This window comes from Cydia strobilella, chromosome 22, assembly GCF_947568885.1.
Source record: "Cydia strobilella chromosome 22, ilCydStro3.1, whole genome shotgun sequence".
Classification (NCBI taxonomy): Eukaryota; Metazoa; Arthropoda; class Insecta; order Lepidoptera; family Tortricidae; genus Cydia; species Cydia strobilella.
Window position 1 is genome coordinate 2573825 of NC_086062.1, and position 24237 is coordinate 2598061.

General features: G+C 37.6%; 2 protein-coding genes and 1 non-coding gene across 7 annotated transcripts in view; 2 read left to right on the top strand and 1 right to left on the bottom strand.

Annotated features, from left to right (window-relative positions):
• Positions 1 to 4688, top strand: part of LOC134751396 (vinculin) — a 48802-nt gene extending 44114 nt beyond the window's left edge. For all 4 annotated transcript variants that reach the window (XM_063686781.1, XM_063686782.1, XM_063686783.1 and 1 more), the window contains one exon: positions 716 to 4688. In XM_063686781.1, coding sequence (XP_063542851.1) covers positions 716 to 823 — 108 coding nt within the window. In that variant the 3' untranslated portion in view covers positions 824 to 4688. The remainder of the gene's footprint in view (positions 1 to 715) is intronic.
• A 1208-nt stretch (positions 4689 to 5896) lies between these two features.
• Positions 5897 to 24237, bottom strand: part of LOC134751376 (talin-1-like) — a 72495-nt gene continuing 54154 nt past the window's right edge. The window contains exons 66-86 of one of the 2 annotated variants that reach the window (XM_063686731.1): positions 23893 to 24021; positions 22803 to 22982; positions 21912 to 22054; positions 20902 to 21039; positions 20122 to 20170; positions 20003 to 20040; positions 19334 to 19436; positions 18499 to 18608; positions 17576 to 17706; positions 16604 to 16743; positions 15573 to 15638; positions 12749 to 12860; positions 12513 to 12600; positions 12089 to 12254; positions 11608 to 11694; positions 10593 to 10713; positions 10284 to 10322; positions 9069 to 9181; positions 7394 to 7484; positions 6710 to 6774; positions 5897 to 6084 (exon numbers count right to left, since the gene is read on the bottom strand). In XM_063686731.1, the coding sequence (XP_063542801.1) occupies positions 5986 to 6084; positions 6710 to 6774; positions 7394 to 7484; positions 9069 to 9181; positions 10284 to 10322; positions 10593 to 10713; positions 11608 to 11694; positions 12089 to 12254; positions 12513 to 12600; positions 12749 to 12860; positions 15573 to 15638; positions 16604 to 16743; positions 17576 to 17706; positions 18499 to 18608; positions 19334 to 19436; positions 20003 to 20040; positions 20122 to 20170; positions 20902 to 21039; positions 21912 to 22054; positions 22803 to 22982; positions 23893 to 24021 (2208 nt within the window). In that variant the 3' untranslated portion in view covers positions 5897 to 5985. The remainder of the gene's footprint in view (positions 6085 to 6709; positions 6775 to 7393; positions 7485 to 9068; positions 9182 to 10283; positions 10323 to 10592; positions 10714 to 11607; positions 11695 to 12088; positions 12255 to 12512; positions 12601 to 12748; positions 12861 to 15572; positions 15639 to 16603; positions 16744 to 17575; positions 17707 to 18498; positions 18609 to 19333; positions 19437 to 20002; positions 20041 to 20121; positions 20171 to 20901; positions 21040 to 21911; positions 22055 to 22802; positions 22983 to 23892; positions 24022 to 24237) is intronic. The other variant, XM_063686732.1, reaches the window with a different exon arrangement.
• Positions 21604 to 21676, top strand: Trnas-cga (transfer RNA serine (anticodon CGA)). The gene has a single exon. It is a non-coding gene; the product is annotated as a tRNA-Ser (tRNA).

Genomic DNA, 24237 nt, shown 5'->3' on the forward strand with positions numbered 1-24237 from the left:
AGGCGCTTTACGGTGTAATATGTTTTGTAAAGTACCTGCACCAAAGAACACCTGGTTACCTACTTTAAAATATTATTAAACCTCTTGGGGTTAATCTCCTAATACTAGTACAAATTGCCTCCAATGAAATTTAGATCTTAATAAAATGGAACAGTTGATTTTATTTTAAAACAAAACAAACTCAACTTTATTGTCTAATACCATTGATTTAAATTTGATTGCCAATTTTCCTTGTATTGGTGGGCCGCTAGAGGACAAGTGAGAATCGGTTCAAATTTTGTGTACATGTTCGCTAGTCATCATCATCATCATATTAGCCCTTTATCGTCCACTGCTGAGCATAGGCCTCTCTTCTAGTACGCCACTTGTCCCGGTCCTGAGCCAATCTTATCTAGAAGCGACCCGCAATCTTCCGGATGTCGTCCACCCAACGAGGACTAAGTTACGTGGACTATGTTCGCTAGTACCATAGACAAAACTGCAAGTCAATTTTAAACAAGAACAATTAACAATAATAACGATGGGCCTTCTTTGGCGCAGGTACCTTAGTGACAATTGTAAATCGTCGTGTCAACTAAAGCTACCACATAATGTACGGAGCCGTATAGGGCCTTCTACATTAGCTGTCAAATTTGATTAGACAGACTACTAATAGCTGTCTTAGACTTTACACATAAGGAATCTTACATTTACAACGTATTTCTTGTTAATCTAGGTGAAAGAAACAGTAAAGGCGGCTGAAGGCGCCTCCATCAAGATCAGAACCGAGCAGGGCGGCTACAGGCTTCGCTGGGTGCGTCGCTCACCGTGGTACCAGATCTAAATGACGTATGCGATTACTAACTGCAACAGTTTCTTTTGCCACAGCATAAAAATGTAGTACTAAGTAGCCAGATCTGTATAACTAAAACTCTGGTAAAAATATTCTATTATTTATGAAGGCAAACCCACTTTGTCAGAAGAAAAAGGCGCGAAATCCTAATTTTCTATGCGAGGACAACCCTTCGCGCCTACATCTTTAAAATTTCCGCCTTTTCTACTGACGGAAATAATTTGCCAAACTATAGAATATAAATATACTCTATCAAGATCAGAACCGAGCAGGGCGGCTCCAGGCTTCGCTGAGTTCGTCGTTCACCATGGTACCAGAGGGCCTATCGCGAACCACGTTCGACGTGTTGCCTCCCTGTCACACTTACGTACGAATTTACAAGTGCGACAGAGAGGCAGCACGTCGAACGTGGTTCGCGGGAGGCCCTCAGATCTAAACCTCTACCAAGAACCAATGTCATAGGTGAATGCGTTAAGTGACAATTCCCTAATATATGTATCCATTTTTTTATACAACTCGTATGGCGAAAAAAGGTTACTTAATTTGGGTACAAGATCAAATTCAGCATAATCATGCGATGCAATCACGATATCCATACCTAGAGCTAAATCTCCTCAATCAATGCAATATGTGAATATAATCAACCGCCAACACACAGCATAAAAATGTGTAATTTAATTTTACATATATTTTACTGGTTCTGTAAAACATCAGATTAAAATAATAATAAGTACTCATATTGAACTCTATCGTCTTAGATTTAAAGTTCAAAATGTATTTGGAAAGATTCATGACATCGCATAATATTTATAATAGGTTTAGCGTATCTCTTATTATATTAGCTATCTTAAGTTGTCGTGCTAAAATGAACCTTAATGTAACAGAATTTTACCTATTTTTATAAAGCAACATGTCTGTTACATTAAAGTTTATTTTTGTACGTTCGATTAATGCAATTACTAATATTTTAGTAACACTTTCATACGTTAAACTTTATATGTGACGTTTTCAATCAAAAGGTACCACATTGTCGCTTACCATAAGGACGAAAATTGGTTGTATCTTAACCTGTAAGAGCGTCCTTATGGCCCTTATGGCGAGCGACAATGTGGTACCTTTTGCTTGAATACGACACATTTCTATTGTATCGTGTCACCGTCAACACGTCTCAAGATAAATTAAAAGATACTCAACAAGGATGAAAATCGGTTGACGGCTGACATTTTTTTTAACGATTTTTTTTGACAAAGTGTGATGAGGAAAGTAAGTGCCATGTGCTAGTGCTTTATAATGTAACCTAGGTGTAGAAATTAGCCCTAATTAAATATTTTCAAACACTATTAGTATTATTACTGAAAATACAGGGCGACAATATATAGGTAAGTACAACTAAATAATTGTTTTCTAATTTGCCTTTATTTTTCTGTTTTTAAATGAACGATTACGGCATAATTTGGCAACTCCAAGTTTTTTTGTACTAATGGTGTTCGAAAACCGTATATTAAATCATATTGTGTATTTTTATATACTAGAATTAATAAATAATGTTACATTTACAAGAATCTGATCTATTCGTGCTATTTCGTAATATATGCGTAAGCGTAACATATTATACTTCGCACCAAATATTTGTACAAAAAAGGTTATTAATTCTTGCTATAGAGTCAATGACCTTTTTTATGAGTACATATTGGTTAAGAAGTATACTAATTAGCGGGCCTTTAAAAATCCACCCTATGCCTTTAAATATAAGGTTGAATTTTAGGCGCTTAAGAATGAATGTAGTTAGTAAGGGGTATGGTGCGATTCATTTTGTATTGGACAAAGACAGTTACAGTTTTTATTCATGAACTTAGGTTTATTTTCTTGTTTTCCCAATAGTTTGATATCGTATGACTCATGTTGTCAGTATATATTTTATTTTACAGCCAAAATATTGCTTTAGACCCCTTTGTATGTATTTGTGTACTGTGAAATGTTGCAAGTTTCGTTTTCTGTCTTTCGGTAGGTATTGTATGAAAATTGCCTACCGGAGTTTTACTTGAATATGAACACATTTTTTACAACAAAGATATAATTAAATCACATTTAGAAACGGGTCTATCGCGAATTTATTTCGACCAGTGAAACCCGAAACGTTGGTAAATAAAGGTAACAAAATAAATTCGCGATAGACCCGTTTCTAAATGTGATTTAATATGTGTTTAAACCGCGAAAGTTTTAAATGTTATAAAGATATAATTGTTTAACAAGATGTTGAGCAAGAATTTCAGATAGAAACAGTGTCCTTAAACTAGTACATTCATTTAATTACAATTATCATGCTAAAAAATTTCACCTTGGCCGTTATGATTACATGTGTCCTAAAAAAAGGACATTAGACTACTAATTTATGTACGATTTATGCGCGAATTTATTTCGACCAGTGAAACCTGTGTCGAAACGTCGGTAAATAAAGGTAACAAAATAAATTCGCGATAGACCCGTTTCTAAATGTGATTTAATATGTGTTTAAACCGCGAAAGTTTTAAATGTTATAAAGATATAATTGTTTAACAAGATGTTGAGCAAAAATTTCAGATAGAAACAGTGTCCTTAAACTAGTACATTCAATTACAATTATCATGCTAAAAAATTTCACCTTGGCCGTTATGATTACATGTGTCCTAAAAAAAGGACATTAGACTTTACTAATTTATGTACGGTCTTATGGCGATATTCATATACTGTCAAGTCTAATAAGCCATTGATAATCGTTGTCCCTTATCTGTCATTTAGACATTTTGTATTTGTTAAATGGGAATGAAATTTAAAAAAAGTTTGCTTAGTTTTATGAATAAGGGGTTGTGACGTTTCACAGTATTAGAAAATAAACAGTATGTCTTCCGGTTGTGATGTCCCTTAATATGGTATATAATGTACTATTGTACTGGTATTTATATTTATCAGACTGGCTTAGCCTCGCCTTATGATTAAGCCTTGAGAGATTGTCTTGTACAAAATGAAATAATGTATATTTTTGTATGATCGTGTAATTATATTGTAATGAGTGTAGGTCTGTATATATTCAGTCTTTGCAAGTGAAATTATTAGGTTTTAATGTGTGTCCTAAAAAAAGGACATAATGATTCTGTTTAACAGTAAATATGGAGTTTTTGAATAATAGACCGTATCGTCAGTTTTAACTGTTATTGTGTCCTAAAAATAGGACATTTCGGTCTTGCCAGGCCTCGGGTATGCTTTAGCACTGATCAGTTCATCCGCACATTCAGCTTAAGCATTTTACCTCCTAAGGCCCAGTCACCCAAATGTATAATTCAAAATTTGGCACTAAAATTTGAACTTATTGTGCAGGGAATGCGGTTGATTTTATATGAATATGATTTAAATTTCATCGAACTGAATAAGTCCTATAGGCAGGAACTTGGGCCTTTGGTGGTTAATATTGACATGTTTTGGACAGCCAAAATGTTAGAGTAGCATACGGAAGGTTAACCTTACTTGCCAGGAATGTACAGTCAGCTACAGAGATAGTTGGACCCCCCCCCCCTACAAAGAAATTTCTATGCAGGGGGGGGGGGGGCAGTTATCTCTGCAGCTACTTACTATACTTTTTATAGTATTTTTTCGTGTAGTCTTTATGCACATATAACCCATTCAACCAGTGAAAAAGTTAAGTACATTATACCATAGTAAATATAATTAAGTGTATTTAATATAGAAGATTAGTATTTAACTTAATGTAGGAACTGTGCTAAATTGTCACTAAATTTTAATGATAGCGTGATTTATTAATATTTTATAACTTTTTGTTGCCTTATTGATTATTATTTATTCTAATAAAGGATTATTTTTACTTTGGGTTTTTATTTCATTTTTTTATTTTAATTTGTTAGCTTTTTCGGCTTAAAATTGCTAGAATATAATGCCTATTTACAACTCTATTTCGCTCTTTAACGTAAGTGTATAAGGTTTAATTTTGTTTGCGCTTGGTCGTCTTGAATAAGAATATTAAATAATATTAAGAATATTTAATTTTATAATGGATATAAAGAAAGGACGCTTAGCCCGCCTTTTCCTATTTCTATCGCACGCGCGTAATTAAGTATATTGCTGTTCCGCCCATGATGCCGGTGGTCAATGACGAGCGAGACAGCAATATAATTATGCGCGTGCGATAGAGATAGAAACAGCCGGTTCAATGTGTCCTTTCTTTAGCACATAAATTATATCTACTTAAGAAATTATTATTTATACGACATAGTTTCCACTTGGCCTAAAAAGTAGTTTCATATTAAATCCGATTGTTTTATCGCAATTTCATCATAGGTAGTCTTAGGTCAGATACGTCGGAGCGGCCGCGGTGCTCATAAATATCTGAACACGCACTCTAATGCCATGACAATCAGGTGTGTTCAGATATTTGTGGGCACTGGCCGCTCCGATATATCTGATGGTGATTAAATTTTAGCTAAATGGTTGACTATTAACCGTAGGCTAGGTACTGTTTGATGTGCTGAATTAGTAAAGTAATATAGTAGAATAAAGAAAAATATAATATTTATTCTTATAATATACCTACTTGGTTTTATTTATGGACCTAAGAACAACATATGTGACGTGTTCAATCTAAAGGTACCACATTGTCCTGTCACAGCGTCCGTATGGCAAGCGACAATGTGGTACCTTTTGCTTATTTTTACGTACGTATAAAATATTTGGTACTCTTCGTCAGAAATAGTTGCTTACCGAGGTCTTGCCTTCAGTACAGGTTTTATACACGGTGGCTAAAAAATAAGTGCATTCCCATTGCCAGGGAGGTTTTGGGATAATACTGAGCAACTTTTACTATGGGACCAACCCCGAAATCGCGAAAAAAATTTTGCTGCTTCATACATTTCGGCTGGTCCATTTTCTATTGGAGGGTACTTAATTTTTTTTTCGCGATTTCGTGGTTGGTCCCATAGTAAAAGTTGCTCAGTATAATCCCAAAACTACCCTGGCAACGGGAATACGTTTTAGCCACCATGTATATTATGTCTTTGTAACAAAATCCAGATTAGGTAAAATATAAAATCTTTATTAAATTACATTACAAATGGCACTTTGCAAATTGAACTTATTTCTACGTATAAATCTTTGGTCCCCGTTCGTCAGTGGTAGTTTTTGCGTACCCAGCGCATCTTCGGGCCGCCGCGCTGTGAGCGGATTTTGACTGATGCGCTCGCCGCCGCCTTCACTACGTCTTGGATCTGAACAAAATAGATGAATATGTAAGACTTGTAATAAGTATCTCACATTTATTAAATATCTTAAGCATTTTGAGCACATTGCGCATTTTGACAAGGGTCGAATACCGGTAACTTCTTATTAACCGGTTTTTTTAGGATATGTAAATTTAATGTTATTTGTGCCCAGAGTCATGAGCTGATTCCACGCTCCTAGGAAAGAAACAGTGTCCCAAAATTTTCATACATTTTACGTACCTTCCATTTCGTTACCGCCGTACTCGGCCGTGCAGTGTTTGAAAAATGGTAACGGAATTGAAAAATAAAACTTGGGACGCTTTTTTCCTCCTAGTAGGAACGAAATAGCTCGTGATTGTTAGTAGGAAAAACAATAAATTCACCTATTTTGGAAAAAAAAGTCCAGTTCAACACTACAGAAAAAAGCGCCCAATAATCCCACGTTCATGTAGTTGTGTGCTTAAATCATTTATTATTTAGATATTTCTTACAAACTTGTATGCGGAATCTTATATTTCGTAAGCAACACAGACTTGGCAAGTTTATTAAGTTTGGAGTAAAATATAAAATGTGGACTGTTTCTTACCTTAAGTTTAAATCATTAAAATATGGAAGATTCCGTTTAACTTACACTCATCATCAAATTCTGGGCATTTCCTATAAGCATGTTCATGGCCTCGATATCCTCTTCAGATCCTAAAAGAAACCACATTCATTAGTAGCATTTAATCAAAGCATATATGATGATATTTTCCAATAGTCTTCTTTGATTTTTGAATTAACACTTAATAGATTAAGCTATAATGGTCCCTTACGGTAAGCGCTGGTGGCCTAGCGGTAAGAGCGTGCGACTTTCAATCCGGAGGTCGCGGGTTCAAACCCCGGCTCGTACCAATGAGTTTTTCGGAACTTATGTACGAAATATCATTTGATATTTACCAGTTGCTTTTCGGTAAAGGAAAACATCGTGAGGAAACCGGACTAATCCCAAATAAGGCCTAGTTTGCCCTTCGGGTTGGAAGGTCAGATGGCAGTCACTTTCGTAAAAACTAGTGCCTACGTCAATTCTTGGGATTAGTTGTCAAAGCGGACCCCAGCGGAGCCGTGGCAAAAATGCCGGGATAACGCGAGGAAGAAGAGAATAAAACCCTTACTGTGACTTGTAAGTAAACTGAAATGTTCATTATACAACGATTTAGAGAACTATAATAAAAATCCAGTCATCGAATTTAACCCCCCACACCCTGCTACGTCTCTCTAGGTGGTGTAAGAAGACGCACGTTGCCACGTATTAAGGTCACGAATCACGACTTACCTTGGTGTCCTAAGAAAGATCCCTTGACAGTCGTCAACATTTTGAGCTGTCCACTGATAGTTGGGATCTGGTCACACACTTGCAGCAGATTCTGTAAATAAAATAAATATTGGTCAACTTCACTAGGTACATAGTATAAAACTAAGTCGCTTTCCGCTGTCCGTCCGTCTGTCTCTATGCATGCTTAGATCTGTAAAACTATATGCAACGGATTTTGATGCGGTTTTTTTAAATAGATAGAGCGATTCAAGAGGAAGGTTTATATGTATAATTTGTAAAGGTTTTGTGTAAATTAGTTAAACTACCCGTGCGAAGCCGGGGCGGGTCGCTAGTAAATTATAAAGCAGTCTAGGCAAAATAATATATGCAAATGTGGATTTGTAATTTGTACCATTTATTCGCGAGCGAGTGACAGCATCTCTTGGGATACCGCTACTATTGTCTTAGGTGTCGAAGTCTTGATTTTTTTAAACTACCTACATAAATAATTTTTAACAAGCAGAAACGTCTGCGATCGATGCTATTAAGCTTAGAATCCAGAGGCCGTGAGTTCAAGTCTCACCCAAGGCAGTAATTTTTCCACTTTTAAATTTATTCTAAGGTTAATAGCATCGATCGTAGACGTTTCTGCTTGTTAAAAATTAATTTAGAATGGGTAGCACATCGTAACTGGTGAATTTCCAATATGACTTGGAACTCCGGTGGCCGTTTAAGAAGTGTAACACTCTTACGGTAGATGTCGCTAGGGTCCCCTAGACCCATATAGTGGGAAGATTTGCTGACTATGGATGAGGTCTTGGCAGAGCGCTGGAGTATCTATCCAGAGGCCGTGAGTTCAAGTCTCACCCAAGGCAGTAATTTTTCCACTTTTAAATTTACCTACATAATGATCAGTGATCAACTCTACTCGATAAAAAATGACAGATTTTCTGTACCTTTTGTCTTGTCTAGTAGTCTACCTGTTATTAAAGTTTTTCTTGTAAATGTTAGCAGAGTTTTGGGACTAAAACTAGTTTGAACATTATAATTATTTTTACTTAAGGGTCCCCGGCAAGCTCGGTTCTCCATACAAACGTAATTCCGCTCTTATTTTAAAACGACTAGCTAGATTGCTCTGAAACTTTGTACTTACAATAGGATAAGGTATATCTATGTCTGTAATTAATTTATGTACCTTCAGATACCAACGTTAAAAAAAAATACAGCGAATTTAAATTTTCCATACAAGACTTGCTTTTGCTCTATTTCGTTTGTTTTATGAACTAGAGCTATATAAACTAATTACAGACCTAGATATACCACATGTCATTGTATGTGCAGTTTCATTCCAACACGTAGTTTTAAAATGAAAGCGGAACTACGTTTGTATGGGAAGGTGCATTTCGGCCGAGCTTGCCGGGGACTCTTAAGTACCTACTAAAAATAATACACACCAGCTTCATGCAGTCAAGCCTACATCCTGACCGTAGTTCACCTTACCAACCTCAGTTAAACAGTAGGTACACGTTTATTTGTGGTATTTTCTATAAAAAGGGACCTTATTGTTGTTGATTTATAAATGCTCCGATATAAATACAATGCCGCGCGACGGTGTGCGGCGTAAGCGCCAACGACAATAAGGTCCCTTTTCATAGAAAATGCCCCATTTCAGTGTTAACACAGAATGTGTACTAACCGTTCTTATTCTCATATCCGTGCACTCGAGAGCCAGTTTTCGCGCCAAGCGCGCTACTTCGTGGGAAGCGGCCACGATCGCCTTCGACGTTGATATCACCTCGCGTTTCTTGTCTAAACATCGATAAACAAGTTAGTAAAATAAGCATGATGTATAGAAAATACAGACGCGGGCATATTTGAAGGGTACTCGGAAAGAACATGTCTAGTCACTTTTTTCGGAAAATGAGATTTTCATCTCAAAATGTAGAGCTCCTAATGAACTATTAATTATATCTTTTATTATACCACTGTATAATATATGTAAACAAAGATAGATATAACTCCGTAATATATGGATACAGTCTAAGGAAAAAACGTGCCACGAAAATCACGAAAATTTGATTCTCGATCAGATGTCGCTTCTACCTTTGGCCTACTCTCGTATAGAGGGCGTTGACGGTTTCGTTTGTTATTTAACAATTTTAACGCATATCAGTGAAAGAACACAATAATAATAAATTCATGGGTCAAAATAATAAAAATAATTAATGCAAATAAAAAAAATCATTTATCCATATTTAAATACATTTTATCGTATTTTTATAAATTTACATTTTTAGTTTTAAAGTGTGTCGATAGATGGCAGTGAATTTACTGTGACAAAATTTACTATTTTATTTTATAGTGGATAGAAGTGTTTAAGGACCGATGAATAAGAATAAGAAATATTTATTAGCAAATAAAGAACATAAAACATAGATTAAATCGCATTAAGAAGTCCAAAATTATTAAGTAAGTACAAAAAGATAAGGATCAATCAATAAATAAAAGTGAGAAAAAAAGAAATCTAAAGATTAGCGCGCGCGCGTGTTGGAATAATGGAATCCATAGGTAATTTATTTATGGCTCTTTCGATGGTTTGTGCTGTGTCTGACTGGAGACTAAAAATGTATTCGCTGACAACAGAAAAAGTTAATGCGTTAAATATGAAGTGCAGTGAAATTGAGATTTGGTGCTATGTTGTTATTTTTGTGCTGTTACATGCTCCATACCATTAGGTGCATTATTTTTGGAATCTAATTCAATGGCTAACTAACTGCCATCACCCCACTCCCACTGCAGCAAAACCCGGTCTCATTGTGTGAATTGCCTAATCAAATGATTTGAATCATTCCTTTAAAGCCAAACAAACCAACAGCCGAATGAAATTGATTCGATATCTTTTGATTCATACCCGAGTCTTCCATCCAACTAAAATGAGCGTTCTGAAATTCTGGTTGAAGGAAGTTCAAGAAAATTGGTTAAAAACAAAATATTTATCAAAAAACTAACTATAAAATACTCATAACACAAAGTTTACATAATAATCCCAAAGTACAAAATGATATAATTATAAAAGGTCACAAAAATAACAGTATTATTACGAGTTTTTTTTCTTTTTCAGGCTTTAGCTCATGCAAACTGCAGTATAAAATGCTATTCAACCTGACGTTTAGTCTCGATTGTAAGTAAAAAATAAATAAATAATCATATTGGAACGTACCGTCGTGCATGTGATCAGATAGTTTGGCCATAAGAACAGCCATCCGCTTGGCCACAGCGACTATCTCGTTGTCCCGAGCCGACCACTCGCGGACCGCCGCGTGCAGGTTGAGGGCTGCGTTCTACAAAACAATACCTATAATAATTCTGTGGCCCTAGTGAAAAAGGGTACAAGCAGGGACCGGCCCGCTATCCCTTATCGGGGTTTTATAAGGGTATTGCATAAGGCTTAACTCACCATACCCTTTGCCAGATGAAACCCTTTGTTTTGGTTTTAAAAACCCTTATATAAAGCTACCACATTTGGGTAATCGGTAGCCCAAGTACCCTTACAAAACCCTTATCATCCGCTCACCAACACCTTGCATATTGCTTATAAGGGTTAGCCTTATAAAGGGCTTCCCTTTTAGCATATAAGCGTGCTAATTTAAGTCGTCTACCTTGTTCATAAAGCACACATTACTTCAAATCCGAGCGATCGTCGGCGGCGACGGCGGCGTTCTTTGACTAGGCACGTATTTTCTTTCCTTTTCATACACTACCGTAGATATATACTAATCCTGTCTCTTTCACGCAAAGGGAAACCTTTATAAAAAGCGCTTAAAGATAAGGGTAACCCTTATTAAGAGCTAGCCTTATTTTTGGTTAGCTTTTCGGTAAGGGTTAGTCAAAGGTAAGGGTATGAATGGGCTTGCAGTTCAAAAGGGAAAGTCTTTCAATGTGTTAGCCGTGTTTAAGTGTCGCCCATTGAAAGGGTTTTATCGCGGAAAGGGTTGTCCGGTCCCTGGGTACAAGTCTCGCTCAGCTTAGGTGTAAAAGGGCATCAGTGTTACGTGCCCGTATTCACTAGGGCCACAGTATTATCGTTAAAACTTTGACCGCTAAAGACGTCAATTGATGCGCACGGCTAAAGCCCCATACTTATCAACCTTTGTGCAATCCAAAGATTTTATGATAATGATATCTGTCACCACCCCTCCCTCTTAGTACACCCGTACTGACTGCATTACACTTACGTATATAGGTTGATCAGTTTCTCGCTGTTTCTGGAAGATCATCTCACCGCCGAGCACAGATTCCACCTCCCCTGTGGCACGCAGAATCTGGAACGCAAATTATAATGAGGATTCGTGGAATCGAATTACTTCTAGCCTCCTAAGTGCCGCGGTTAAACCTAGTTACCATGTACAATTTGACACTAGGTTAGCGGTTTAACGGGTGAAGCCCGGGTTAGTGGGATGGTGCAAGTGGCGCTAAAGGCTCAGGGTTACCTATAGGACTTATTAAGTTCAATGAAATTTACTCTATCTTTTCTGTCCACATAGGTCCAGCTCCAGTCATGTAGCTTACTAGCTCGCAAGGTCCGCGCCAGCTCAGCTTCTTCAAGCTTTTGCTGCGCGGCTTTCAGAGTTCGCATGAGTTCTGGGTCGCGTTGGGCGTTTGGTGTTGACTTGCTGATGTTGATCAACCTCATGGCCACAAGGTCATATATCTCACCTCAGTGATGTTGTCCCTCCAGTCTGGCAGCTTGCTAGCCCGCAAGGTTCGCGCCGGCTCAGTTTCTTTAAGCTTCTGCTGTGCGGCTGTCAGAGCTCGCATGAGTTCTGGGTCGCGCTGGGCATTCTGTGATGACATGCTGACGTTGATCACACGGTGGGCGAGCCTGGAATGAACGGTAGGGTTGAAGACGGTTGCCAACAATGCCAACTGCAATATACTCGTATTGCAAACTTTGTCTACGTATATTGCTCTTAAACGACATGGCGACATTATTGTTCAGCTGAGTTTATTATAGTATTATAAAAAAACAATTGATTGTAAATATTTATGATGTGTGACTGCCTAAAAAAAACTTTGCCAATTTGTCAGCTGAAGAGGATGGAGCGCCTAGCCATACTTAATAAAAATAACAAAAACTTACTTTCTGATAGCGGCAGAGGTGCTTGAGCACTTTTGCAGGTCATTTTGATGAGCAGTAGACTCTTCTTTCATACGCTGCATTGTTTCCTCTGCAATAAAATTTCACGATTAATTCATAGTATTAGAACAACAATTTCACAGTGATGTGCCTCTGATCGGATTGCAAAAAGTGGAACCCCGCGCTATTTTAAAATGCAAACGGGAAAGCGCTGACATGAAAATAATTATTACGCTTACCGGCAGTTTGTACAAACTGCATGGGATCCACGGCACGGTCGCACAAATCTCGAACCTTGGACAGCGACTGCGAGTACTGCGCCAGCTGGGTTCTGTATTCCTCTACAACCGCCTGCATCACACAATAGTTATTTGTTATACAAGGGTGCAAAGTTGTATTTTACCCGCGAGTGTAGAATTGAAACACGAGCAAGCGAAAGGATTCTATAGGTGAACCACGAGCGAAGCGAGTGGTTCTAAAATAGAATCCTGAGCGTAGCGAGTGTTTCAACACACGAGAAGTAAAATACATTTGCGCCCGTGTGTAACACAAAACTTTTCACCTCACTATAGCGAGGAAAGTGCAACATCCACAGGCGTTAGATCATCTTCATCACTGGAATCACTCATTTCTTTACGATATTATAACAGAAAACTCTGGAAGTTGTGTATTTTTACGCGAGTCGGTGAGAAAAGGTTTTAAGTAAAAAAATTGTTGACAATGTTGACATTTCTGATGTATGAAATGTCAACGATGCGTTTTGAAATTGCATCGACTCAACTTGTGCGTTCAGAATTATATTTAACATCATTATAAAAAAAACAAACGTTTCTTATGGAATTTTAAGGTTTATGACTTAAAATCATTAAATAAAGCTAAATTTGGTATTTTTTATTAGATTCTCAAACCATTTATTTAATGATAATTAATATCGAACGAACCATTATCATGAGCGTTTTACGTTTTGTTATCTGTCAAGCTACTTAAACACGCTCCATCCAAGGTCAAATTACTTTCCCCACTAGTGGATAAAACGCGTTTTTCCCCGCTTGTATTGAAGGATAAACGACAACTTTCCGAGCTAGTGAGGGGAAAAATATATTATTCTACTGGTATGATGACTTTATGTGATAGTCAACAAACGAGCAGACGAGCTTCCTGATGGGAAGCGGTCATCGTCGCCCATGGACATAAGCAACATCACAGGAGCCACACGACCCTTGAGAACCCTAAATACCCGCTTCTTGAAGAATCCTATGTCGTAGCGCAAAGGAAATATCTCAGGAAGCAAATCATTACACATTCTGCACGTTCTGGGAAGAAACGAGCGAGATGCCCGCTTATTCTTTTTTAAATTGCCGAACTAGTACACAAGCTATAGTTGGTCAAGCAAATCTTGTCAGTAGAAAAAGGCGCGAAATTCAAATTTTCTATGGGACGATATCCCTTCGCGCCTACATTTTCAAAATTTGCCGCCTTTTTTTACTGACAAGATTTGCTTGACCAACTATATAAGGCTCAGAGGCAAAACAAATAATGTTTATTGTCATAAAAACGCCTATCTCGAAAAAATACATACTATAACATACATGATTGTATAAAATTACACTAAGGCATTTTTTACAAAGACGTGAAAAATCTGGCGACATTATTCGCAACGCACTTAGAAATGCAAAGAAAAAACAGTGGAAGGCGTATTTACAAAACATTGCTATTGGCCGCATGTTGTCTAAATTGTGTTGGTTTAGACAGATATGTTGTTTTCGGAAACAAACAAGCAACACTCTTTAACTGACCATTTTTAGGGTTCCGTACCCTATTACTAAGACTTCGCTGTCCGTCCGTCTGTCACCAGGCTGTATCTCATGAACCGTGATAGCTAGACAGTTGAAATTTTCACAGATGATGTATTTCTGTTACCGCTATAACAACAAATATTAAAAACAGAATAAAATAAATATTTAAAGGGGCTCCCATACAACAAACGTGCGCGAGTCCGACTTGCACTTGGCCGGTTTTTAGGGTTCCGTACCCAAAGGGTATAAACGGGACCCTATTACTAAGACTCCGCTGTCCGTCTGTCTGTCTGTCACCAGGCTGTATCTCATGAACCGTGATAGCTAGACAGTTGAAATTTTCACAGATGATGTATTTCTGTTACCGCTATAACAACAAATATTAAAAACAGAATAAAATAAATATTTAAAGGGGCTCCCATACAACAAACGTGCGCGAGTCCGACTTAAACTTGGCCGGTTTTTATTTTATTTTGGTACATGGAAAACCAACAGCGCTATACATATCCAAAAACTATAATAGAATTAAATTAATTTTTAACAAGCAGAAACGTCTGCGATCGATACTATTAAGCTTAGAATAAATTTAAAAGTGGAAAAAATTAATTTAGAACGGGTAGCACATCGTAACTGGTGAATTTCCAATATGACTTGGAACTCCGGTGGCCGTTTAAGAAGTGTAACACTCTTACGGTAGATGTCGCTAGGGTCCCCTAGACCCATATAGTGGGAAGATTTGCTGACTATGGATGAGGTCTTGGTGGCTCAGTTGGCAGAGCGCTGGAGTATCGATCCAGAGGCCGTGAGTTCAGGTCTCACCCAAGGCAGTAATTTTTCCACTTTTAAATTTATAATAGAATTAGAAAGCCAATTATAGGTTTTAGCTTATAGAAACGTAATTTTAGGTTTCATGTATCTGCAATAAAATTTGCGATAGTTTATCTGTATGGATGATGATATAACAATTTTTACAGTACATATGGTGCTACTTTTCTGCACTAGTGCGTAAATTAGCACATTTCGTAACTATGTCAAAAATTTAAACTGCCATATGTACTGTAAAACGTTGTACGATACACGTGCGAATAGGTAATTCGCAACTCGTGTCGATTTGAAACACTCCCTTCGGTCGTGTTTTAATTTATCGCCGCTCGTTTCGAATTTCCTCTTTTTCGCACTTGTATCGTAAATAACTATTTTCCCGGTAGCGATAAACTCGAATCGCAATATAATTGACTATATCGAATATTTATAAAATGGTTCGTACCGTTTCAGTAGGATGCATTACTCTCTTTTCAGCAGCTTTCACCAACATCGGAGCAAACAATTCAGTCTGAAAACATAATTACTTAATTTGAATGATCTTCATCACGTTTATTACTCCACAAATCTTTGTACCAAATCAATGTACCTACCGATGGATTATATCCAGATAGATCCATAAAATTTGAATCTGAATTGCAAACCCTAAATGTAACGAGAGAATTAGACTAAGCAAATACGCTTTATTCTTATGCCTATGGCCTCAAAATGCCTTGACAATAGGGAATATTACTGCAATGTTCTGCCGCTGGAGTGCAGCACTAGTGCACATCTTAAACCATAGAGTGACTTATACATACCAAAGAGGATATAATAAGATAGAGCGGTACTGTCATAGTAAATTTTGTAACCGCTGTAAATTCACAGCCATCTATCGACATACTTTAAAACTAAAAATGAAGATTTATAAAAATACGTTAAAATGTATTTAAATATGGATAAATGATTTTTTTATTTGCATTAATTATTTTAATATGATTTTGACCTATGTTCTTACACTGATATGCGTTAAAACTATAAATAACAAACGAAACCGTCAACGCCCTCTATACGAGAGTAGGCCAAAACTAGTGGCGCCCTCTGATCGAGAATCAAATTTTCGTGATTTTCGAGGTACGTTTTTTCCTTAGACTGTATCCATCTATTACGGAGTTATATCTATCTTTGTACATACTATGCCTTAAACAGTTTTTTGACAAGTTTTCACTATGACATTGATGCATCAAGGCGGTTTGTTTACAGGTGGCCTACCGCGAAATGCGAAAATCGAAACTTCGATTCTATCGATCGAATATGCAAGAGTGATAGAAACCGAACTTACGATTTTCATGTTTCGCGGCAGGCCCTGTGATTGTGCTAGTGACGCCCTCTACGCAGAGTTTTGAGTTACATTCCCTATAAAGGCGTGTTTAGATATTTGTAAGCACCTTGGCCGCTTCGATATATCTTTATCATTTTCTACTACAGTGTTCAAACCTGGTTAGTGGTTTGTCGCAGCTCGGTACCATCACCGCCCTGTACATCGGCGATAACTCGTGCTGTCTTTGTCACACGGCCCAGGTGTGCGAGGAGGTCAGCTATCTTTCGCTCTAGGATGAACTTGCGCTTCGCTTCGTCTGGTAAATAAAAGTATAGGATTTTAGAAAGGTATACAAATAAAGATGGATATAATTAAGTTAAATTTAAATACATATTTGATTCTTACAGCCAAAAAAGACAAGAACGACGAAGACGTTATACAGTGTAACAAAAATAGATCTTTTTAGGTGACGGAACCCTTTTGAAAAGAGTAATCGGACATTCTATCAGGTCTTCCACCACCATGGTCACGATGCTACGGTCCACTGCCTTGTCCATCAAGACACTACGGAGACGATTTGAAGATAGATACCGCTCTCAGCATCAACGGAGTATAATTGGTCAGCCAGTGGCTCCTCATCTTCTATCAGGTCTTCCTACCATGGTCACGATGCTACGGTCCACTGCCTTGTTCATCAAGACACTACAGAGATGATTTGAAGATACATACCGCTCTCAGCATCAACGAGTATAATGGGTCAGCCAGTGGCTCCTCATCTTCTAACAGGTCTTCCACCACCATGGTCACGATGCTACGGTCGACTGCCTTGTCCATCAAGACACTACGGAGACGATTTGAATATACATACCTTTCTCAGCATCAACGAGTATATCCACGTCAGCCAGTGGCTCCTCGTCTTCTATCAGGTCTTCCACCACCATGGTCACGATGCTACGGTCCACTGCCTTGTCCATCAAGCCACTACGGAGACGATTTGAAGATACATACCTCTCTCAGTATCAACGAGTATATCCACGTCAGCCAGTGGCTCCTCGTCTTCTATCAGGTCTTCCACCACCATGGTCACGATGCTACGGTCGAATGCCTTGTCCATCTAGACACTACGGAGACGATTTGAATATACATACCTTTCTCAGCATCAACGAGTATATCCATGTCAGCCAGTGGCTCCTCATCTTCTATCAGGTCTTCCACCACCATGGTCACGATGCTGCGGTCCACTGCCTTGGCCAGGTCTTTCAGGCGGTCCATCAAAACACTGTAAAGATAATTTTTAATTGTAAAAAATATATAGGATGTGGGAGGTTTCCGAGTGATAGCTTTGTCGACGGACTATTCTTATTGTAAAAATATTAATCAAAAGTGATCAGGTTTGAGTATCTATTTCTAACGTAAATTAAATTATGATGAAACCATCTTCATCAGATCCAGCGACTTTAATCATTAAACAACTATAAAAATTAAGTGGCAAGGTATTATTATAGGTACTCAGATCAAAACCGGTTTTTGAAATATTTTTTTAATGCTTATTTATTATCTTAGCCTTAATCTTCGTAATGAATTGAAGTATTAAAATTTAAGAAAGGCCTTACACTGCGATTTAGATTTAATTCAATTTGTATGAAATAGTTTACCGGTTCCCATCAACAAAATGTTACTCGTGTCCGCAGGAAGTGACCACTACTACCCTGCACGTGTCCCCTGGGTGGTGCTAAATGATTGATGCCTTTTTATAGGCAGCAAGGCAATCAGAGACTATCAGAACGAGTGTATCTACCAAGGCTCGGAACCGGTTTTTTCTTCATACAAAAAATACCGGTATTTTTACGTTATTTTTCGTTCTTTGGTTTATTATTTAATTTTTGATGGGACAATCTAATAATACGAAGTTGTTACCTAAATATATGATTCAGTCCTATGTAAAAAGCATAAAATAATTAAACATATTGGGCTATTTCAGGTTTAAAAAAAAACCGGTTCCGAGCCCTGGTATCTACCATTAAGTGATCGACAATTCGTTGGCCTATACAGATATAAGTAAGTTACATACCTGCCGGTCTCCAAAGTGTATTTGGCACTGCACTGCTGTAAGAGTTGTTCGCACTCCTCTATAAGGTGTTTCATCTCTTCTCTATCAGCTTCTTTTAGCAGGACCATCACCTAAACAAAATATTATTATAAACAAGGATGGGTGAAGATCGGGCAGTCAAAAGGGCCTACTTGGGTCGACTAAGTGGACGCCGTCCTGTTGGTCGTCCTGAATATCGTTGGGCGGATAGTGGAGGCGGATCTCCTGGAGCTCTGCGTCGGCGAAAGCTGGCGTGATACCGCTCTGGACCGAGCCAACGTGGTGTGCTTTTGTGTTAGAGGCCAAGACTCATTTTGGATTATCGCGCCAGCCTAGTAAGTAGTATTATAAACTGTGTTTTTATACACTGCATTAAATACACTGCTGCATTTAATACCGCTGTTTTAAATTACAGTTCAATTGACAAATTTACTATCTAACCGTTCCGCTTTTGTATCAATTTTGTACGAAAATGACAGAGAAAATTGGGACAATCGAGCTGCCATATAATTTTAGTGATCCGTACAAAACTTTAGTTCCGAGAAAATACGATGGAAAACAATTATACACTACATCTGTAGCAAATGTATGAACTCATACTAAACACTAACCAATATGTAAATATAACCTAAGGCAAGTGTACACGCTCGTAGGGGTCTTCTTAGAAAAAAATAAAACAATAATTATCTCCAAAATTGAGTTAATTAGAATACCGTTTTATTTGGAGAAAGTTACTTATTTAGCCTCAGGAATGCACCCTTGAAATTAAAGGACTGTAAAGAAAACACTTCTTTTTACTCCAACTGACTAACTGTACCTTCTTTCCAATATCGATGACATTCCTTGCAGCCTGTTCTCCATCTGTCTTGATTTGAGCCTTGAATGACGGTTTTTGAAGCCATTTGTTCGCGATAAGTACTCTGTAATATATGCACGTCAATATTAAGTGTTTAGGAGAAATTAAGTTTTAATAAATGGAAGAACATTCTTCTCTTGAACTTAAAACACTCGTGTTTTAAGAGTCCCCGGCAAGCTCGGTTCTCCATACAATCGTAGTTACGCTCTCATTTTTAAACGACTGGCTAGATTGCTCTGAAACTTGATTGTATGTAATTAGTTTATGTAGCTTCAGATACAATAGTAAAAAAAATACAGCGAATATAAGTTTTTCACACAAAACTTGTTGTTGCCTCTATTTCGTTTGTTATATAAACCGGAGCTATATAAACTAATTACAAATCTACATATATAACTCATGTCATTGTATGTGCGAAGTTTCATTACAATCCAACCCGTAGTTTTAAAATGAGAACGAAACTCCGTTTGTATGGGAAGGTGAAATTCGACCGAGCTTGCCGGACTCTTAATTCCTCTTATCAAGTCTCAATATTTAATAGCATAAAGTACTACTAGCTGCTTAAGCATTTATCTATTCTATAATAATTATAATTATATTCGTTACGAAATTAAAAAAGAATAAACTTACTGCGTTTGAACGTAGCTCATTGCTGTCATGTCACCTTCCTGTAAACAAAATAAAACATTCGATATGAGAAAGAAGATCTTCTACTCTTTATATATCTTTGCTTTTTTGTGAGAACTTACATCTTCTTCTATGGCTCCTTCTATCAAGCCTGCTTGTTGTCCATTTTCCCTGCAAATAAATAAAAGGTTATTAGGTTTAAAATTAATTTAGCAAATCACATTGTAAACGGATTACACAAGGCGCGGTAACAATCATCAACCACAAACATAATGTATGTGAAAGTTTCTTCATTTGTTAAAGTAGTTAGCATTATTACTCTTTAAAAATTCATTTTCTTATGTCACTGGATAAAAATGCATGAAAAGGAAACCTTATTATTGTACTGGCTCGGAACCGGTAAACTTTTTCATACATTTTAACCGGTTTGTTTAAAATTTTCTTCATTTCATAGTTTAAAGCCATTAACTATAATCAAATTTAAAAAAAAGTGTGTGCGTGTAATCTTTACGCGCGATTGAAGTAAAACTTCTATGACGACGACGTTTAACGCTACTGTCTGCGCGCGAATTTCGTGCACGGCTGAGGAATGTTAGGAATGGCGTCATGTCATGTGCGGCGCACACTCTCCCACTTCCTCGACCTCCGAATGCACGGAATTGGCGCGCAGACAGTATGTTGGCACTTGGAACTTTGACGTGTGTACTGTGTCTTATTGTGCGTGTGTCACTACTGAGCGTTACTTCCGTCAGAAAAAAATTCTGAGTTATCCTCTAGTCGCGCCTAAAGAAGTTTTACTTCAATAAAAAGCTTTCAAAAATAAGAAATCCTATTCTGAAACCTGGATGTACTAGAGTTTGGTGAGCCTCCCTCATTTATTCTATTAATAAATCAAGGTATACCTGACGCAAGTGACGAGTTTTTCCGAGATCTCGATGACTCCCTTGGTGTAGGTGTTGAACATCACCCACGTCATCGCTTGCTGGTTCTCTGATGTCTTGATCGCTCTCATCAGTCCTGATGCCCGTGTTAGGAGCTCCCTAGAAATGATTTGTCGATAATAGTATGTATATAATTTTTTTTAAATTTTATTCTGAAAAAAAAACTGGGCATATCTGACTTATATTCATACTTTTTGAAGTAATCAAGTTACAAGTTAGTTTAGCACGGCCCGTCCTTGCCAGATAAAGAATGAAGGACTTTGGAGCAGGTTATTCTGGACCTAAAGGAATTCAAAACGCTACCCATGAGCTCCGTCATCCGGCACATGGAGATGGTCAAAAAAGCTCTTGAGTAGTTGACAGATCGTTCTTAAGGGGGTAATTGCACAAAAGATCCCTATGGGTCGAAGTGTATCCAGAAGGGCTTACGAAATTATAAGATAAGATAGGTTAGCAAGGTTTAACAAGAACACAAAATCCCTGCCCATTGGTCGTATGGTAGGTTAGGGACTCTATTAACAAGTTTTTGGAAACAAATTATATTATTTTATTAAATATTTTGATTTGTGTTTTTTAAGTAGTCACACTACTATTTATAAATTAAAAACCTATTAGTTTTACTAAGATGGCATATAGTCGAGAAATTGGGACGGGAACCGCCGTGGCGAGGTGGCCTAGGGGTTCATGGCGTTAGCCGCGATAGCTAAAGACGCCGGTTCGAATCCGGCCTTCACCACTGGAGGGCTTTGTCACTTTTTCTTTAATATATGACATCTATTACAGTTTTTAATAGGTTAGCAAGGTTTAGCAAGAACACAAAATCCCTGCCCATTGGTCGTATAGTAGCTTAGGGACTGGAAATATGTAAATAAATGATTTTACTTTATGCACAAGAGCATAATAAGCCACTTTATGCAGCCTACACATGACGTAGATGAATTTAACGACATGAGAATTGAAAAATTAATTACTTAGACTGTTGTAAAAGTTCGTCGGCACGTTTCTGCGCAGCCGGTGAGGGCGCGGCCGCCGGCGCGAGCGCGGGATGCTCAGTGGCACTGCGCAGCGCGGACAGAGCCTCGATCGTAGCAAATGCTGTTGGCGTCAATGTTTCCTAAACAAAAGAAAAGCCTTATAAAGCAAACAAGTCAAACCAGGGATCGAATACCGGTATATTTTTCATACAAATTAACCGGTATTCAATTTCGGTATCTCGGTTGTTTATGTATATTTTTCCATTTCATTTAGGTGATCTGATAACTCATTGTCCTTACCTAAATACCATTCTACAATGTAAAATAAATATTTCGAATGCTACGTGATATTTTAATTTTAAGTTATACCGGTAACGATCCTTGAGTCAAACAATATAGAATAAGGAATGGTTGCACCAGACTAGCTACAGCGTTACTTTCTTTTTGTATGAAAAGTTTCATACTTTATCAACCCATCAATCATGATTGCTGCAATTTGACCTAAGTCGCTATTACGAGTGGAAACCGGTTTTCACTATTTATAAAACATCTCCTTCAGTATTTACACCAAAAGTTTAAAGTTTGAGGGCAAAAACTAAATGAGAAACCGATTTATTAATAGGAATAAAGTAACCGGTTCCGACCGTTGAATATTAGAGCCATTTCTAAATTTGTATGACAAAAACCCGGGTTTGGTACTGATTTTGTACGCATAGGCAATTCTCTGAATTCCAAACATACCGCAGAAACATCAGTCACGTTCAACTGTTTAAATTTGTCCCAGTCGTCTCTACCTTACTACTATCCTTAAAGACGTTTCTCCCTCGTCTCTCACTTTGGAGGAACTCACTTGTATGGCCTGTTTCAGCGTAAGAATTCACAACTTACCACAGAAATTTCCACCATATTTAACTGGCTATTTAATTTCGTCCCAGCAGCTTCGACCTTACTGCTAGCTTCCAGTAGATGTTTCTTGACGCCCTCGTCTCTCACTTTGGAGGAACTGTCCTGTATGGCTTGTTTGAGGTCGGTGAGCTGTTTGGAGAGAAGAGACGCCTCTTCCTTTGCCTATAAATATAAATAACATTTTATAATGTCTAGCGGATATAGGTTATTCCGAAAATCGAACATAAAAAGTTGAATACTCATGTCTTCTTACTTGGTGATGCAAGGACAGACTCAGTTTATTTTAACGTTCATAACATAATGACGAGTTGTGTGAACCAGACCACAACCATATGATGTATTTCTGTTGCCGCTATGACAACAAATACTAAAAACAAAAAACAAAAAATACGAGTAAGTAATGTTTTTAGTGTAATGGTACGGAACCCTTCGTGCGCGAGTCCGACTCGCACTTGGCTTTTTCTCGTGTTATTTTACCAACCCGGTAATAAATATTTTACTAGTTTTCTAGTGTAGGTCTTGAAATTTAGAGACGACCGCGTGTTTGTGTCCATGAATAAATATTCCTAATCATCTCTTATACTGATCGACCGATTTGTTGAATAGACCGATTTATGAAGTCGTGATAGTCGTGATGAAGTCGTTTAAATTGTATTATTAATGTTAGTTTCTGAGCAACATAACTGTTATCATTCATTAGTGGAAACTGTGTGGCTTGTGAATGTGTTATCTGATTTTCTATGTGTGTTGTTTTTGGCTGTTTGTTTCCCAAAGGTTTAAATAAATAAATAAATAATAAGCAATGGTTCTTAGGTAGCTGCAACCCTCAAGGTGGTGCTAATAATATTTAGATTATTGAAATTTTATATTTAGAATTTAATACTTAATCGAATTTAAACTGTTGTGAGACATACTAACATTAAATAATTTAACGGATTAGACTCACTTGTTTTAGTCACTCGCGCGACATGTTTCGGAGAGCCTGGGTCTCCTTTCTCAACCACTAATAGTGCGAGTAGCGTTCGCGACGGTGTATGCGATACACGGCCGTCGTTAATATAGTATTTAATACCTGGTGCACGATGCCCGGTCTAGTGATTCGGAAACAGGAGTCTTGTGCAGTCACGATCAGCTTCTGGAGGCGTTCAGTGTCCACCATGCCATCTTTGGACAGCTCCGGATGCTGCTCCGATACTGACAGCTGCAGGAAGAATGCATTTGAAAAACACGACTAATGCTTTTGTTGCCATGAATAAGCGACTACATGTCTTGGTAGATCTGACAGAGTGACCTGTTGGCTTAAATACAAAACTGAAATATGACAATATAACCCCTTCACGCCAAAAGGCAGTTGCTACCTCTTATTATTTTATCACGCTTTTTCTGCATCTTGAAACATCAAAAACTTTAACTGGAT